General features: G+C 46.6%; 1 protein-coding gene across 1 annotated transcript in view; it reads left to right on the forward strand.

Annotated features, from left to right (window-relative positions):
- The first annotated feature begins 7,236 nt into the window (after nt 1-7,236).
- KSR1 (kinase suppressor of ras 1) overlaps nt 7,237-20,209 on the forward strand; it is a 369,929-nt gene continuing 356,956 nt past the window's right edge. The window contains exon 1 of the mRNA XM_063953668.1: nt 7,237-7,896. Within this exon, the coding sequence (XP_063809738.1) occupies nt 7,696-7,896 (201 nt within the window). The 5' untranslated portion in view covers nt 7,237-7,695. The remainder of the gene's footprint in view (nt 7,897-20,209) is intronic.

The raw sequence follows: 20,209 nt of genomic DNA on the forward strand, positions 1-20,209 counted from the left end.
TGGTGACTGTGGCATGGGGGACCCACCAGGAAATGCAATGGTAGGTGCCCACGCTTAGGGGTGTTGCCAACCTCCAGAGCCCTGGATAACCATTAGATAGTCAGGGACTATATATATATATATATATATATATATACACACAGTACTTGTCAAAAGTCTGAGCACGCCCCCTGAAATCGAAAAGCAGCTTGTTTATCGTACATTCTGCTACTTGTGTATGAATGGAGTATGATAACAAATAACAAAATATATTATTTCCGTAACGATGAAGCTCGGAAAACTGATAGAAATGTAGGTATCTGTTGGGGCCATGCGTCGGGTTATTAAACGAAAGTCAAAAAACGGTCAAAATGTTACAAGAAAATGAACCGGTCGTCCAAAAACAACAACTGTTCGTGAGGACAACTTCATTGTGACTACTAACAAGCGTAACAGACGTTTGACCGCTCCGGAAATAGGAATGGAGTTGCGGCAAAGTCGTTCCCAGCCTGTGTCCGATAGGATGGCGGCTAGGCGCTTGCAGGAATATGGCCTTAGTGGTAGGGTTGCGGTAAGAAAACCACTTCTATGTGCTACAAATGTAGAAAAAAGATATGCATGGGCTAAGAAGCATAAAGATTGTACTTAGGAACAGTGGAAGAGGGTGCTTTGGACCGATGAATCGAAATTTGAACTTTTTGGCTCGCATTGCTGATCTTTTGTGCGTCATTGTCCAGGTGAGTGCTTTCTCCCAGACTGTGTAGCACCAACAGTTAAGCATGAAGGAGGCAATGTGATGATTTGGGGATGTTTCGCAGGCAACCTAGTTGGTGACTTAGTCAGAATCGACGGAATAATGGATCAAAAGGTGTACCACAACATATTAGTGCATCATGCGATTCCCTCCGGAAGGTGACTTGTGGGTCAGAACTTCGTTTTCCAACAAGATAACTATCCAAAACATACGTCCAAGTTGTGTACTAATTATTTGCAAAAGAAAGAAGACGCTCAAGTCGTAACAAAAATTGAATAGCCACCGCAATCACCAGATGTTTCACCCATCAAGCTTTTGTCGGAAAAACTAGACTGGGAACTCCGAAAATAGATGCCTGCCAATACTGAGGGCCTCTGGGAGGCTCTTCAAAGCTGCTGGAGTCGAATGGATCGCCAAAAGCTGGAAAAATTAGTAAATAGGATGCCAAGGATATGCAAAGCGCTTATCAAAGCTAAGGGTCGCCACTTCGATGAAAGCAAACTACCTAAATAAACTTGCCTAAAAGTCAAAATAAGTATTTTTATTTTTTTTTGTTTTGTGAACAAAGCCAATAAAACAGGTTTTATCTCGTTACTGTGCAGTTAAATTGAAAATAGCTTAAAATATACTGGTGTACTCTGATTTTTACCAAGTACTATATATATATATATATATATATCTATGCAGTAACCCCGGCACTCACTTAATCCACGGCGGGATGTATCTTGCTCCTGTGCCTTCCCCGTCCGGGGGTCTCCCTCCGGTGTATGCAACCAAGGAAAAAAGAGGCGGCACTCGGAGTCTGGATAATCAAAGTGTATTCATAAAAAGTGGCATCAACGTTTCGGGGACCAGTTCCCCTTCTTCAGGATAAAGTGACAGTGCATAAAACAGTTTAAATAACATACCCCATTACTCACCCCGTTCACACGTGTGGTCAAACTTCTAATCGTTACCAGCTGACCGCCCGTCGGAGCCTCCGCTCGGCGCCTCCGCTCGCATCAGCGTGACCCGGAAGTGACGTCGCGGGACCCCTCCGATGTGGCCATGGTAACACTGTACACAAAACAGACAGAACGTCAGTGTAACCAGCGTATGCTGCAACATCCTACTGTGAAAAATGTCAACTTAATCACTAAGTGCTTCTGTGTAGGTCATTAAAACCATGTTGTGCTCTAGCTGATTAAACATATGTTAAAAACTTGTAGCTATATGTTAAAAAACGTGACTTAATACAATTCAATTTTAAAACAATGGACCGCATTATCGGGTTGCCAGGCATGCGGTCCATTGTTTTAAAATTGAATTGTATTAAGTCACGTTTTTTAACATATAGCTATCACTGATGTGTGATTCTTGGATATATAAAATATGTGTATATGTTCATCATAGGCACATTTTCAAATGTATCTGTATGTGCTGCCGCACTTTGTATACTAGTTGTGTGTGCTTTACTGCAGGACTGGAAAAGGTACTCGTATTCATAACTGCCAATTTTACTAAACATTTCGGGGGATGCTCCCTTTTGGAGGCAGTCAATCTACCGGCTGCCGGTATACCGACACCTGGTTAAATACCCCTGTAATCCCTGTGGGGCTGTAATCCCCACATAGGTGATGGCATGGGGTAATATGACCCTGCGGGGTAATATAACCGAGCCCATAGTGTGGCAAGCACAGCGAGCCAACGAGGGGACACGCTGCGCTCACCGCCAATATCCCGGCTTTTGGGATCCCGGCGTCGGTCTCTGACTGCCTGGATCCCGACAGCAGGGATATCATGCTGGCCCCCTCTCTTTACCCCTTTCCCCTCCTATGAAAAAATGCATGCATAGACTTTAGTGCATACTTGCCTACTTTCCTGGAATATCCAGGAGACTTCCCGAATTTCCTTATTAAAGTGGATAGGTATTGGCTATGTGATGCAAATCACATCAGTATAGCTCCGAAGTGTGATACCAAGAATCACAGCATTGTGAAGTAGTGCCTAGTAGTCCATAGAGACATGAACCAAATCACTGTGCCCCCTGCACTTGCCACATCTCCCACCCCTTTGTCATTTCCCAAACCGGGTGATACTGTATAAGCAATAGTCAAGTAAGGTTTAGTGGCAACACAAATATTGTGGTTACACAAGCAACCACAGAGCGGACTCCTATGCTGGTGTCAAGAGAGGTAACTTTTTTGAATGAAAATACCATGTAAAGACATGGATGGTGGCAATACAAATATTGGGGGTGCACAAGCACATACAGAGCTGAGTACTATGGCTGGTGTAGAACCCAGCTTTATCTATACAGTATATATGAAAATGTTAGATTTCCAGACATTTAACCACTTGCTATCCTGGCTCGCAGGCAGTGGCATCTCCGTGTCATACACTCACAGGCAGGGGCATCTGTGTGTCATATTCTCACATGCAGGGGTATCTGAGTGTCATACTCTCACAGACAGGGGCATCTGACCATCATACTCTGACAGGCAGGGGCATCTGCGTGTCATACTCTCACAGGCAGGGGCATCTAACCATCATACTCTGACAGGCAGGGGCATCTGCATGTCATACACTCACAGGCAGGGGCATCTGCGTCATACTTGCCTACCTGACCCTCTCCATGAGGGAGAAAATGCTCTGTTCCTGGACTTTCCTGGTAATGTATGATTGCCATCACCTGTGATGAGCTAGTTAATTGATAAGAAAGGTGTTTCACTACAGGTGCTGGCAATCATACATTACCAGGAAAGTCCAGGAACAGAGCATTTTCTCCCTCATGGAGAGGGTCAGGTAGGCCAGTATGATCTGCGTGTCATACTCTCACAGGCAGGGGTATCTGCATGCTTGCCTACCTGACCCTCTCCATGAGGGAGAAAATGCTCTGTTCCTGGACTTTCCTGGTAATGTATGATTGCCATCACCTGTGGTGAGCTAGGTAATTGATAAGAAAGGTGTTTCACCACAGGTGATGGCAATCAGAGACGGCGGAACCCGCTCAGCAGATCCTGCAATGCAGGGAGGCGCCGGACCGAAGAGGCGCTCTCCCTGCTCTGCTATTTCTACAGGTTACCGCTGCACAGTAAAGCACAGCTCAGGTGCCAGGTCCCTCCTCTCCCCTTCCCCTGCTCTCCTTTCTCCCCCTTGGCAGCAGCGCCGTCAGTTCAAAGTGCTGCTCCCCCCCCAAAAGGACATCTCATTCTCATCTGCTGCCGCGCAGATCGGACGCCCGCCCCGGACGTCCTATTGCTGCACTCACACCATGTGTACAAGACACTAGCAGTGGCAAGTGGAGGAACCAGCGGCGCCCACGCATCCTGCTGCCCCAGGTGACGGCAGAGGGTCAGGGATGCTGCAGGCTTTGCTACTGGAGGGAGGGAGTTGGAGGAGCGGGCGGACGCAGCTGTGGGCAGGAAAGAGTGATGGCTGACTGCTTGTCTTTGAGGGTAGGGTGGTTTACAGAGTACCCTAGTAAGTGTGTATGTTGGTGGCTGTGCATCCCAGTACTAGGGGGGTACACAAGCGTGCTGTGTGCTGGGGGAAGAGTTGGCTGAGCAGAGTGCTATGCAGGGCTGTGGAGAAGTCTGCTGTCTGAGGAGGAAGTGGTGGGGACACAAGTGTGCTGTCTATGGAAATATGCTGGGGTGGATTGATTGCTGTGCCCATCTCATGCCAGCAGACAAATGAAGGTGACTGGCAGCTCCATCGGGTTAGACGTGAGGGAGGCTGCAGTCATTAGTTGGCTGACCGCCGGTGCAGACGCTGCTGGGGAAAGGTAGTGCGCCGACGCCTGCATGTGCGGAGGTGAGGAGCTGGATGCAGAGTTCCTGGGATGGTGGGTATGACCTGGGTCAAGGTAGTTGCCGATGCCCGCACATGGAGAGGAAGGAAGGGGGTATGCTGCAGAGTGCATGTGAAATTTTGACTGTGACCTGAGGGAAGAGTGTATACCACCTGTTGCTGTGTGCTACGGGGGGGGGGGGGGATTGACTGAATACTAGAGTGGGGGGATGGACGATCTGTAGGCTGGACGGCGGTAGGTGCAAACCCCCTTCCTCCGAGTCAGCCACACAGTCCCGGTCAGCCCCCTCTGCATTGGTGTGTGGTGCTGTACTGAGGGGATCATTCAGACCTGTTTTGCACAGCAGCGATCTGGTCTGAAGTGCACATGCGCCAGCGCCGCAGTGCACCGGCGCATGGCTGACAGCCGACGGCTGTCATAGCTTAGCGATCGCCTCTGCCTGATTGACAGGCAGAGGCATTCGCTGGGCGGGAGGGGCCGGGACGGCAGCGTTAAGCTGCCGTTTAGGGGGCGTGGTCTGGCCAACGCAGGTGTGGCCGGACCGTGCCGGGCCGCGGTGGCTGCGTGATGTCACACGCAACCCAGGCAACAACGAGTAGCTCCTGTCCAGCACGCAGGAGGTACGCTGGGCTGGAGCTATTCCTGAAGTACAAAAGCATCGCCGCTGTGCGATGCTTTTGCACTTCTGCAGGGGGGTAGAGCCTGACATGCGGGGCGGACCAGTCCTGTGCTGGGCATCCCCCCGCATGTCTGTGTGCCTGATCGTGGCCCTGCAAATCTTTGCAGGGTTAAGCTCAGGTCTGAATTAGGCCCTAAGTCTTTTGTGTACTGATTGGATCAAATGCCTTAGTACAAAGTCATACAACACTCATAAATAGCTGGACCAAAGAGCTTACAATCTACCTACTCTGCTAATGGTGAATCATTGTGACCTACAAAATAAATATATATTTCTTCTAGAAAGTGAGCCTGTTTGTATGAAAAACTGGGTTGTTGTTGATGTGATCTTTATATTAACTAACACACACACATGATGTCTGTGGTCTAACTACTATGGGCGCCATTGATGAAGGTGCTATGAGGTCCGGACTGTCTCCAGGGCCCGCCAGTCCCCTTGCACCCAGTCACACATTGAGCACTGTTGATAAAGTGAAACAGGTAAGCAAGTTGGAGATCAGTTGTATGTGAATTGGTGGCACAGTGTGGCAAGTGTTGTGAATTGGGGGCACTGTGCAGCATATTATGTGCATTACAGGCAGTGTGTGGCACATCATTTGAATTACAGGTACTGTACAGCAAATAGTGTGAATTACGGGCACTGTAGGTCATATACTGTGCCTGCAGTGCTGAGTATGGTTTTTTTTTTCATGTGGGAGCCAAAGTGTGTTATTTTTTATTACCCCATGGTGCCAAAGAGGGGGCCCTGGCAGCCGCATCTCTTTAGTCTCTCGCTGATTTCCCATGTAATTACCTCACTTCCCCATCTCTCCCCTCCCCTCCTGTGGACATACGTGTAAGGGGCACTACTACTGTGGGAAATATGTGGGGCACTACTACTGTTGTAAATATGTGGGGCACTATTACTGTGGGAAATATGTGTGGCACTACTACTGTGGGAAATATGTGGGGCACTACTACTGTTGTAAATATGTGGGGCACTACTACTGTTGTAAATATGTGGGCACTACTACTGTGGACATTGTGTGGCACTACTGTTGCCGTTATGTGTATAAGGGACACTACTGTGTATGGTAATATGAATAAGGTACACTACTCATGGGCACTAAGTATGGTGCAATGTGCATAAGATTGTGTCTCTTTGTAGCGTAATTTGAATTGGGGTTACTAGTGTGTTCCCATACGCCTTCCTTGTGAGATCACACCCCTTTTTGAGGCATCCGCTGTCCCTTTATTACGTATGGGAGGGTGCAAATTTATCATTTGCAGGGGGGCGCCGAACACCCTAGCACCGGCCCTGATGGCAATCATACATTACCAGGAAAGTCCAGGAACAGAGCATTTTCTCCCTCATGGAGAGGGGCAGGTAGGCAAGTATGGGTATCTGACATGTAAACTCTCATAGGTAGAGGCATCTGACCATCATACTCTGAAAGGCAGGGGTATCTGAGTGTCATACTCTCGCAAGCAGGGGTATCTGAGTCAGTGTCATACTCTTACAGACAGGGGCATCTGCGTGTCACACTCTCACAAGCAGGGGCATCTGACCATCATACTCTGACAGTCAGGTGTATCTGAGTGTCATACTCTCACAGACAGGAGCATCTGAGTGTCATACTGTAACAATCTCTTATGTTGTGAATGTGTAAAATCACACAGTTTAGATGCACGCCAACACCAAATGCACAACTAAAAAGATAATTTATATTTGTAATTTTACACCAATCATGATATTATGATAACTCCACTGCAATGCTTAAAAAAATAATAATAATTACATCCCTTTGTATTTTCAAGAGCAGATAATAATTACCCTGGCTGCCTGGCAGTATGAGACCTGCCTATTTATTTCAGTATTATCTACAACAGCATAGTACTGGTCAGGGCTGGAGGCTGCTCAGAGTGACATAAAAGTGAAAGTATTTCCCTCAGAGGAAGACACCAATCAACTCTTCAGCAGCATCTCCCCTTGCAGTGCTGTGTGCTCTCCAGCAGAAGACTACAAGCCCCAGCATTCCTTGCGTTTGACCCGAGCTCTGTCTGACTCTGACATTAGAAAGCAGAGAGGGAGAGGGGGGGAAGCTGGTAGCAGCCAGTGCTGAGTGGCGCCGCCGCCGCTGCTGTCAGACTGTTCCACTCGTCCCTTCTTATTTACATCAACTTGCTGCTGCTCCTGACACCCCCGCCGTTCGCTGTAATAGCATCGCTGCTGCTCGGGGTGGCTGAGCGAGAGAGCCCCGAACTGTGTGTGATCCCCACCCTGCACGGATGCATTGCACGCCTAGCAGCAGCACCTTTCTCCGTGCACAGCGTCACTTTGGCCATGTAACCAGTGCACATTGATGTCTTGTGCAGTATTCGCCCCCTGACAGCGCAGAGAGCCGCAGCCTGGGCTAGGGACACGCAGCCGGGTCACAGCCGCTACACACCGCTTTCATTTATTTAGTTACAAAGCCGTATTCCCCGTTGCACGGTTCCCGATGCCGAGGAGATGGAGAGCCGGAAGATGGTAGAGATGAAGCCGGGGGGTACCGGGCTGGGCAGCGGGGAGAGCGCACTGGCCCTGTCCGCCCGGCAGCACTGCGAGCTCATCCAGAACATGATCGACATCTCCATGTCCAACCTGCGGGGGCTCCGCACACAGTGTGCCGCCTCTAACGACCTCACGCAGCAGGAGATCCGGACCCTGGAGGTGGGTGATCATCAGCGCCGGGGCAGCCGCTCCCTATACAGTGTAATACGCCTCCATTTCCCGCAGCGGGGCTAGCTACAGGGGGGCAGCCGCTGCACTGACAGCCAGGATGCGGGCCGGTATATGGGGGAGTAGCCGCAAACCCACTGGCGGCAGGCGCTCTGTGCTGTATAACGGAGATGCTGCCGGCCAGGCCTGCACCGGGGACAGTGCCCTCTCCTCCCCACACTGCTACAGCCATCATTGCTGTCATAATGACAGTACTGTATATCTGCTCCAGATACCCCCCCCCCCTGCCATTTATTCCCTTATGTTGTATATAGGGCGCAGTGCTGGGCAGGGAGAGGTGCTGCTGCTGTCACTGTCTGCTGCTACCATCTCCTTCCTGCTAGTGCTGTTAGTATGCACTTCACTTTGCTTTCTTGTTTGAGCAACTTGTGCTGCCCGTCTTCGGCATAGGTGACATGTTGCAGTGTGTGATGTCTCTCACGCTTCATGTTCCTAGCACAGGCTCAAGGGTTTCATTTTAGTGTCTAATTGTAAGCATGACTGTGTTTAGCATCTGAAACAAAACAGCACATCAGGAATAGAATCATTGAAATAAATTTTATTATTTCTCTATCGTCCTAAGTGGATGCTGGGGTTCCTGAAAGGACCATGGGGAATAGCGGCTCCGCAGGAGACAGGGCACAAAAGTAAAGCTTTTACAGGTCAGGTGGTGTGTACTGGCTCCTCCCCCTATGACCCTCCTCCAGACTCCAGTTAGATTTTTGTGCCCGGCCGAGAAGGGTGCAATTCTAGGTGGCTCTCATAAAGAGCTGCTTAGAGAGTTTAGCTTAGGTTTTTTATTTTACAGTGATTCCTGCTGGCAACAGGATCACTGCAACGAGGGACAGAGGGGAGAAGAAGTGAACTCACCTGCGTGCAGGATGGATTGGCTTCTTGGCTACTGGACATGAAGCTCCAGAGGGACGATCACAGGTACAGCCTGGATGGTCACCGGAGCCACGCCGCCGGCCCCCTCACAGATGCTGAAGCAAGAAGAGGTCCAGAATCGGCGGCTGAAGACTCCTGCAGTCTTCTTAAGGTAGCGCACAGCACTGCAGCTGTGCGCCATTTTCCTCTCAGCACACTTCACACGGCAGTCACTGAGGGTGCAGGGCGCTGGGAGGGGGGCGCCCTGGGAGGCAAATGAAAACCTTTAAAAAGGCTAAAAATACCTCACATATAGCCCCAGAGGCTATATGGAGATATTTACCCCTGCCTAAATGTACTAAATAGCGGGAGACGAGCCCGCCGAAAAAGGGGCGGGGCCTATCTCCTCAGCACACGGCGCCATTTTCTGTCACAGCTCCGCTGGTCAGGAAGGCTCCCAGGTCTCTCCCCTGCACTGCACTACAGAAACAGGGTATAACAGAGAGGGGGGGCAAAATAAATGGCAATATATATATTAATATAAAAGCAGCTATAAGGGAGCACTTAATCATAAGGCTATCCCTGTCATATATAGCGCTTTTTGGTGTGTGCTGGCAGACTCTCCCTCTGTCTCCCCAAAGGGCTAGTGGGTCCTGTCTTCGTATAGAGCATTCCCTGTGTGTCTGCTGTGTGTCGGTACGTGTGTGTCGACATGTATGAGGACGTTATTGGTGTGGAGGCGGAGCAATTGCCAAATATGAGGATGTCACCTCCTAGGGGGTCGACACCAGAATGGATGCCTTTATTTGTGGAATTACGGGATAGCGTCAACTCGCTTAAGCAGTCGTTTGCCGACATGAGGCGGCCGGACACTCAATTAGTGCCTGTCCAGGCGCCTCAAACACCGTCAGGGGCTGTAAAACGCCCCTTGCCTCAGTCGGTCGACACAGACCCAGACACAGGCACTGATTCCGGTGGTGAAGGTGACGAATCAACCGTATTTTCCAGTAGGGCCACACGTTATATGATTTTGGCAATAAAGGAGATGTTACATTTAGCTGATACTACAGGTACCACTAAACAGGGTATTATGTGGGGTGTGAAAAAACTACCAGTAGTTTTTACCGAATCAGAAGAATTAAATGACGTGTGTGATGAAGCGTGGGGTGCCCCGATAAAAAACTGCTAATTTCAAAGAAGTTATTGGCTTTATACCCTTTCCCGCCAGAGGTTAGGGAGCGCTGGGAAACACCTCCTAGGGTGGACAAAGCGCTAACACGCTTATCAAAACAAGTGGCGTTACCCTCTCCTGAGACGGCCGCACTTAAAGATCCATCAGATAGGAGGATGGAAAATATCCAAAAAGGTATATACACACATGCAGGTGTTATACTACGACCAGCTATTGCGACTGCCTGGATGTGCAGTGCTGGGGTAGTTTGGTCAGAGTCCCTGATCGAAAATATTGATACCCTGGACAGGGACAATATTTTACTGTCGTTAGAACAAATAAAGGATGCATTTCTTTATATGCGTGATGCACAGGGAGATATCTGCACACTGGCATCACGGGTAAGTGCTATGTCCATTTCGGCCAGAAGAGCTTTATGGACACGACAGTGGACAGGCGATGCGTAGAGGAGTTATTTGGGGTCGGTCTATCGGATTTGGTGGCCACGGCTACGGCCGGGAAATCCACCTTTCTACCTCAAGTCACTCCCCAACAGAAAAAGGCACCGACCTTTCAACCGCAGCCCTTTCGTTCCTTTAAAAATAAGAGAGCAAAGGGCTATTCATATCTGCCACGACGCAGAGGACGAGGGAAGAGACAGCAACAGGCAGCTCCTTCCCAGGAACAGAAGCCCTCCCCGGCTTCTACAAAAGCCTCAGCATGACGCTGGGGCTTCGCAAGCGGACTCGGGGGCGGTAGGCGGTCGTCTCAAGAATTACAGCGCGCAGTGGGCTCACTCGCAGGTAAATCCCTGGATCCTGCAGATAATATCTCAGGGGTACAGGTTGAAATTAGAGACAGAGCCACCTCGCCGTTTCCTGAAGTCTGCTTTACCAACGTCCCCCTCAGAAAGGGAGACGGTTTTGGAAGCCATTCACAAGCTGTATTCTCAGCAGGTGATAGTCAAGGTACCTCTTCTACAACAAGGGAAGGGGTATTATTCCACTCTTTTTGTGGTACCGAAGCCGGATGGCTCGGTAAGGCCTATTCTAAATCTGAAGTCCTTGAACCTGTACATAAAGAAGTTCAAGTTCAAGATGGAGTCACTCAGAGCAGTGATAGCGAACCTGGAAGAAGGGGACTTTATGGTATCCTTGGACATCAAGGATGCGTATCTCCACGTTCCAATTACCCCTCACACCAGGGGTACCTCAGGTTCGTTGTACAAAACTGTCACTATCAGTTTCAGACGCTGCCGTTTGGTTTGTCCACGGCACCTCGGGTCTTTACAAAGGTAATGGCCGAGATAATATTTCTTCTTCGAAGAAAAGGCGTATTAATTATCCCATACTTGGACGATCTCCTAATAAGGGCAAGGTCCAGAGAACAGCTAGAGATGGGTTTAGCACTATCTCAAGAGGTGCTAAAGCAGCACGGATGGATTCTGAATATTCCAAAAGCCCAATTAATGCCGACAACTCGTCTGCTGTTCCTGGGGATGATTCTGGACACAGTTCAGAAAAAGGTTTTTCTTCCCGAAGAAAAAGCCAAGGAGTTATCTGACCTGGTCAGGAACCTCCTAAAACCAGGAAAGGTGTCTGTACATCAATGCACAAGAGTCCTGGGAAAAAATGGTAGCTTCTTACGAAGCAATCCCTTTCGGCAGATTCCATGCAAAGGGATCTGTTGGACAAATGGTCAGGGTCGCATCTTCAGATGCACCTGCGGATAACCCTGTCGCCGAGGACAAGGGTATCCCTTCTGTGGTGGTTGCAGGAGGCTCATCTATTGGAGGGCCGCAGATTCGGCATGCAGGATTGGATCCTGGTGACCACGGATGCCAGCCTGAGAGGCTGGGGAGCAGTCACACAGGGAAGAAATTTCCAGGGAGTGTGGTCGAGCCTGAAAAAGTCTCTTCACATAAGCATTCTGGAACTAAGAGCAATCTACAATGCTCTAAGCCAGGCGGAACCTATGCTTCAAGGAAGACCGGTGTTGATCCAGTCGGACAACATCACGGCAGTCGCCCATGTAAACAGACAGGGCGGCACAAGAAGCAGGAGGGCAATGGCAGAAGCTGCCAGGATCCTTCGCTGGGCGGAGAATCACGTGATAGCACTGTCAGCAGTATTCATCCCGGGCGTGGACAACTGGGAAGCAGACTTCCTCAGCAGACACGACCTTCACCCGGGAGAGTGGGGACTTCATCCAGAAGTTTTCCACATGCTATTAAACCGTTGGGTAAAACCAATGGTGGACATGATGGCGTCTCGCCTCAACAAAACACTGGACAGATATTGCGCCAGGTCAAGAGATCCGCAGGCAATAGCTGTGGACGCGCTGGTAACACCTTGGGTGTACCAGTCGGTATATGTGTTTCCTCCTCTGCCTCTCATACCAAAGGTATTGAGGATTATACGGCAAAGAGGAGTAAGACTAGTGGCTCCGGATTGGCCAAGAAGGACTTGGTACCCGGAACTTCAAGAGATGGTCACGGACGATCCGTGGCCTCTACTTCTGAGAAGGGACCTGCTTCAGCAGGGTCCTTGTCTTTTTCAAGACTTACCGCGGCTGCGTTTGACGGCATGGCGTTTGAATGCCAGATCCTAAAAGGAAAAGGCATTCCGGAAGAAGTCATTCCTACCTTGATAAAGGCAAGGAAGGAAGTCACCGCGAAGCATTATCGCCGTATTTGGCGAAAATATGTTGCGTGGTGCGAGCAGCGGAGTGCTCCGATGGAGGAATTTCAACTGGGTCGTTTTCCTACATTTCCTGCAATCAGGATTGTCTATGGGTCTCAAATTGGGATCTATTAAGGTTCAAATTTCGGCCATATCAATATTCTTCCAAAAAGAATTGGCCTCAGTCCCTGAGGTCCAGATTTTTATCAAAGGAGTACTGCATATACAGCCTCCTGTGGTGCCTAAGGTGGCACCGTGGGATCTAAATGTAGTTTTAGATTTCCTCAAATCCAATTGGTTTGAACCACTAAAGAATGTGGATTTGAATATCTCACATGGAAAGTGACTATGTTACTGGCCCTGGCTTCGGCCGGGAGAGTATCTGAACTGGCGGCTTTGTTTTATAAAAGCCCTTATTTAATTTTCCATTCGACATAGGGCAGAGCGGCGGACGCGTCCGCATTTTCTCCCTAAGGTGGTATCAGCGTTTCACCTGAACCAGCCTATTGTAGTGCCTGCGGCTACAGACGACTTGAAGGACTCCAAGTTGTTGGACGTTGTCAGAGCCTTAAAAATATACATTTAAAGGACGGCTGGAGTCAGAAAATCTGACTCGCTGTTTATACTGTATGCACCCAACAAGTTGGGTGCACCTGCTTCTAAGCAGTCGATTGCTCGTTGGATTTGTAACAAAATTCAACTTGTACATTCTGTGGCAGGCCTGCCACAGCCTAAATCTGTTAAGGCCCATTCCGCAAGGAAGGTGGGCTCATCTTGGGCGCCTGCCCGAGGGGTCTCGGCATTACAACTCTGCCGAGCAGCTACGTGGTCAGGGGAGAACACGTTTGTAAATTTTTACAAATTTGATACCCTGGCAAAGGAGGACCTGGAGTTCTCTCATTCGGTGCTGCAGAGTCATCCGCACTCTCCCGCCCGTTTGGGAGCTTTGGTATAATCCCCATGGTCCTTTCAGGAACCCCAGCATCCACTTAGGACGATAGAGAAAATAAGAATTTACTTACCGATAATTCTATTTCTCGGAGTCCGTAGTGGATGCTGGGCGCCCATCCCAAGTGCGGATTATCTGCAATACTTGTACATAGTTATTGTTAACTAATTCGGGTTATTGTTTAGGAAGCCATCTTTCAGAGGCTCCTCTGTTATCATACTGTTAACTGGGTTTAGATCACAAGTTGTACGGTGTGATTGGTGTGGCTGGTATGAGTCTTAACCGGGATTCAAAATCCTCCCTTATTGTGTACGCTCGTCCGGGCACAGTACCTAACTGGAGTCTGGAGGAGGGTCATAGGGGGAGGAGCCAGTACACACCACCTGACCTGTAAAAGCTTTACTTTTGTGCCCTGTCTCCTGCGGAGCCGCTATTCCCCATGGTCCTTTCAGGAACCCCAGCATCCACTACGGACTCCGAGAAATAGAATTATCGGTAAGTAAATTCTTATTATTTTAATAGGGTACACTTGTAACTTGTCTTCACAGCAGTATTCACTATATTCCAAACCATGAAATATTGATGTAATACTCCTTCCTATATAACAAATGTCTAACTGGGCTATAAGGAACTAGAGTGGGCCCTACACACTGGCCGATATTTTGAAAGATATGAACGATCTCGTTCATAAATGAACGAGATCTCGTTCATATCTTTCAGTGTGGAGACTTAAGCGATGAACGATGCGCGTCCCCGCGCTCGTTCATCGCTGGTCTCCTGTCGGCTGTGCATGCAGGCCAATATGGACGATCTCGTCCATATTTGCCTGCACGTCTATGGAGCCGGGTGACGGGGGGAGTGAAGAAGCTTCACTCCCCCCGTCACTGCCCCCCCCGCCGCCGGGTCGCTCGTCGGCCGTATCGGCCGTCGGGCACCTCGGCCAGTGAGTAGGGCCCATAAGTAGGCCTACTGTATACTGTATGTGCTATTTTTAACATGGGCCTCCCTTAAACTTGAGAGATGCTTAGTGATCTCAAGATAAATTATTTGGTAACACATTTGGGGGTCTATTCATGAAGCAGTGAAAAGTGTGAAGAAGTTAGCCAGTAGAGAAGTTGCCCATGGCAACCAATCAGCTGCTACGTATAATTTTATAGAATGCATTTTATAGATGTTACCTCAACTCTGGTTGCCATGGGCAACTTCTCCGCACGTTTCACTGCTTCATGAATAGACCCCTTGATCTTGAAGCTAGCCATACAAGTGCAAACTACCAAATTGGCATCTGTGACCACAAATGCTGGCTACATGCACTGTGATATATACCAGTTGTGGACCCTAATGTTCCAATTATAATCCAATCGAAATTGATCAGATAAAACTCAGACATGCTGGATTAATTCACTAACCAGCAGCTCCAGTCAGGCCAGAAAAGAGCAATTTTATTGGCTAGAGAGCTGAGTGGTTAGTTTGTGTCCAATTTGGTTGCAAGATTTACTGCCAAATTGTTTGACGGGTCACATAGAGGCAGGATTGTGCACTGTTGTATGTTTACTAAAGTTCGATTTTGATCGAAGTTAGGATCCAGGAAAGCCAACAGATTGAGGGGTCTATTCACGAAGCTGTGAAAATGGTGGAGAAGTGAGCCAGTGGAGAAGTTGCCCATGGCAACCAATCAGCATTGAAGTAACATTTATAATTTGCATACTATACAATTGTACACAGCAGCTGATTGGTTGCCATGTGCAACTTCTCCACAGGCTCACATCTCCACTCTCTTCACTTCTTCATGAATAGACCCCTCAATCTGTTGGCTTTCATGGGTGAAAACACACATTTACTAACATTTAAAAATGAATATTAAAAAAATCATCTGTTTAGTAAATGTGTGTTTTAACTCTGGAAGTCAAACGTCGATAAAGATCAATTTAATTTGATTAAAACTGACCTTTAGTAAATATACCCCTTGGTGTCTGTCACTGGCTGACGGGTAACGAGTGATAGATACACATCAGTATGTAGGATCATGTTTTCACACTTACAGGACCTACACACATGCCGATTTGTTTGAAAGATATGAACGATCTCGTTCATAAATGAACGAGACCTCGTTCATATCTTTCAGTGTGGAGGCTCCAGCGATGAACGATACGTGGCCCCGCGCTCGTTCATCGCTGGACCCCCGTCGGCTGTACATGCAGGCCAATATGGACGATCTCGTCCATATTTGCCTGCACTTCAATGGAGCCGCGTGACGGGGGGAGTGAAGAAATGTCACTCCCCCCATCACTGCCCCCCCGCCGCCGGGTCGCCCGTCGGCCGTATCCGCCGTCGGGCAGCATGTCTGTAGGGCCCTTTATGTCGGCAGATGCATATGCTCTCTGACAAAGCCTTGGATGAAAGGTTGAAGTGGGGGGCTATGGCCATGAATAACCATATGCCTATCCACATAGGCTTCCTAGGTTATATTACCATAGTATCACCTGGACATCTGTCATAGCTCATGTGGGTTTCTAGTCCATGATACGTTGCTCATGACTACTTCTGTATAGTACACATGTACTCTGGGGAAATGGTTCAAACCTATCAAAAGTAACACGTGTTTACTATGCACTATACTTTTTAGCACGTAAGAAACAAGTTGAATTGCAAAGTAAACTTTCAAACATGGCTATAAAAAGTTAGAGTGCAGTGGAGGAACAAACCCATATGAAACCATCCTATTTTTTGTTTTAATGTGATTTTCAAACACTTGGTAGCTATAAAGATTATAACGCTGGATATTTAATTCGGAACATTATTAAATTGTAAATTGATAATTAGAACCATCAGTGTGTCGCCTTCATATAATTTCCCTTTTTTCCCCCTTCATCTTAGCTTAGAAAGTGAACAGTACCATCCAGTGATAAATAACTTGCTTGGTATAAACTGCAGATGTCTTGACATCACATGGCAAATGTAATGCATGTCTGCAATGGTGTATATTATACACAGATATGACCTGCTTGCAAACTTCTTAAAGGGGGTATTTCTCAAAGTCCAGAGAGAAATAAAATTGTGAGATAAAGTACTAGCGAATCAGCTTTGGTCTTACATTTTACAGACTGAAAATGACAGGAGCTGATTGGTACTTTATCTCTACAAGCTTTGATATAAAAAAAAACCCTTTAATGATGACCAAATAAATAGGTTTTTTTTTCCATTTATACAGAACAGATGACAAATAGTAGCTTTAAGAATCTGCTGTATTGTAATTATACCCCAATATATTAGTAGTTCACAGGATGCCATCATATTCCTGTTAAAGGCTTTCATACAAAGTACTGTTAGCTGCCAGTAAGAACATCCCAATTTTCAGTAACTGTTACACCAAATATGTAATTTCAGTTTGTTTGATTGTGTATTTTTATATTCTATTTCTACTTTTGTAATATTCAGTAAATAGCCATAGATCTATTTCCAAAAATACTACTTTTAAATATCCTATTAACAGGCATTATACTGTGTACATGTAAAGTGCATATGCTGTTTTTTTTAGCTGATAAAGGACCATTTTTTTTCACCCTATTAATAATAATAATAATAATAATAATTAATAATATTATGTTAAAACAATCCTATATAATAAAATACTATTGCTGACCTCTATGGGGGGCAATTCAAGTGTTTTTCATGCCGACAGCCACTAGATGGCACCTGTCGGAGCAATTCAATTGTTGCTCCATTCATGCGTGCCCAACCGCCGACGCTGACATTACTGTTATGTAGTTCTGTCATTTTGACGGGCTGGTAACTAATGCTATAATAACAATGCTTAATAGTCTTTTATTTATCTGCAGAGGATCTGCTATATGCCACATGCAGTACTGTGAATATAAAAATCCTCTGCTACATGTTTGGCTAAAAATCTATATATATCTGGACAATAAAACATACTTGTCCATAAGAAAATGGAACTCTTGTATGAAAATAACATTTTTGTTGTGTCCCACATCATGCTTACCCTGTCTAGCCTAAAAATCCCCATTGTCAGTGACATGAGAGTGGGCTGTATATATTATATAATATATATATTTTTTTGCAGAGTAATTATTAAGGCTGGATGCACTGTGAATACGCATTGATGTGTGCAGACGTGTATCGCTTTGGCACTTTGATGAGCATTGAATCTCCTCCCAAGAGACAACTGAACGTTATTTTGTTAGATTTTGATGTATAAAACATGAATTGCATTTGCTAACCCCCAGTGAAGATAATGCACATTTGTCAAAACTGGTACACATGGAAAAGGTGCTGGAACACGTACTTTAGCTTAGTTTAGAGAATGAATTGAAACATTTGGTTTCTGTGTGTCACAGCAGTTTTGTTCTCTTAAGTATTCTCAACTGTGTTTCCTGTAGGTTGAGCAAGCTGAAAGCAGGATGGAAACTAACATTTTTACAACTCAATTGTTGCAACCTATTGCGGATGCTCCTACCAGATAACATCACTCATAACGAGAACAGAATTAGTGTACTCTGTGTTGGAAACGCTGGAGCAGGAAAGTCTGGCTTGTGATATTTGTATCCACAATCCTGGTGGATCTTGCTCTTTGTTCTGAAAGTGACCCCTTTTTTTAATCAAATTATGTGAATAATAGCTGATTAAACGTGATTCAGTTAAACAGATATGCGAATTATTAAAATGATGCTGAATCAGGTTTAAATAGCTTATGTTCACACAACTTGATTAAAAAAAAAAGAAAAAAAAGAAAGACAATTCATTATAAAGGGATGCCACCATTTTTTTTCTCCCTGGCATATTTTGGTCGAGCACTGTGCTGGACTAACAGAGGTCAGGTAATGCTAATACAGTAATACACCTCTGACCCACTAATTATGCACCACCAGTACCTTCAGACCAGGCATGTCCAAACTGCGGCCCTCCAGCTGTTAAGAAGCTACACATCCCAGCATGCCCTGACACAGCTTTAGCATTCTCTGACCGCAAAACTGCTAGAGAGGTTCTGCATGCCGTTGCCCTCTCTGTTTACCACCACATCTCCAGTAAGAGACATGCTACAGACTTATCTTCCTTGCTGAAATTGTCCACCCTGTATATCTGAATCGAAAGAGGTGCCAGATCATAACTTGCCAGAAAACCAGTGGTGCACTGGTGTGTATATATATATATATATATATATATATATATATATATATATATATATATATATATATATATATATATATATATATATATATATATATATATATATATATATATATATATATATATAAATGAATTGGCACTCCCTGGACGGTATCAAGGCTGCGCCGGTGCCTTTTCCATGTAAGTTGTAGTATAAAGTGAAAAGAAGGAGTGGCACTCGGCGTCTTGAGAATAGGAAAGTGTATTAAATATCACAGCAAAAGATTCCGACGTTTCGGGGCTCACATGCCCCTTTGTCAAGGTGTGTAAAAGTGTACAAGGTGTAAAACATACCTTTATAGCGTGGAAGAAGCCCCATGTGTTCACACCGTGTGCGCCAAACGGCCCCATCGTCCGGCAACGTCATCAACAAGCGGCCGCCCGGTACCATGGTAACTAGGTACACGTTGTTGCCGCGCTGTATCGTGGGTAATGTAGTGCGCTAAAAAGACACAGAACATACATATAGTGCCCAACACCTACTAAAAACTGCACAAAATCACAGCAGCATGTATTGAAACTGATAGTGCCACTAAATAACTATCAAATAAAGGCAATTAGTTCAACCAAGGGGGTGCGTTACACTCCCTAAGTACCGAAAGGTTGAGCCTGTGACTTCAATACTACACAAGCTCTGGATAGCAACAATTAATCATCTGCTGAGATTGAGTAGCAGGAGATACAGAAGGAGTAGTAATATAGCCAGACCCTTAGGAGACACATTTGTGTGTAACTATATATAAAACTGGATTCATTAGGAATCCTAAGTATTATAACAGAAAAACAAAAGGAGACAGAAATGAAAAAGAAGCAGTGTCCTAATGAAGGGGTTCCACATATAGAAAAGTCCCGATATATCTGTCAGTTGTGTATGAACAAATTCCATGGCATCATCTTGTTTAATCCTCCTGGGCTGATGGTACCCAATCGGTGGATCAATCTGGCTTCCAATCTAAGGAGTCTGCCTTCTCGATCACCCCCCCTTAGCGATTTTTCCACATGGTCGATAACCATGTGTTTGAGGTCATTGATGGAGTGTCCTGCTTCCAAGAAATGCCTGGCGACAGGCTGATCTGGTGTTTTTCCCACGCCAGCTTTTTTAATTGCAGATCGATGGAGGGCCATTCGTTCTCTCATAGTTCTGATAGATTTCCCCACATACATCAGATTGCACGGACAAACTATAATGTAAATGATGAATGAAGACGTACACGTAAGTGTATATCTAATAGCAATGTCTCGGTCTACATGCGGGTGTTTAAACGTGGATCCGGTAAGCATGTGGGAGCAGGTAGTACATTTTATACATTTGTAACATCCAGGCGCTTTAGTCAGAAACCCCGCTGGGCATTCGGTCTTCTTGGTAAAGCCTGTCACGTCCGTATGGACTACAATGTCCTTAATATTACG

The sequence above is a fragment of the Pseudophryne corroboree genome, chromosome 2, assembly GCF_028390025.1.
Source record: "Pseudophryne corroboree isolate aPseCor3 chromosome 2, aPseCor3.hap2, whole genome shotgun sequence".
NCBI lineage: Eukaryota > Metazoa > Chordata > Amphibia > Anura > Myobatrachidae > Pseudophryne > Pseudophryne corroboree.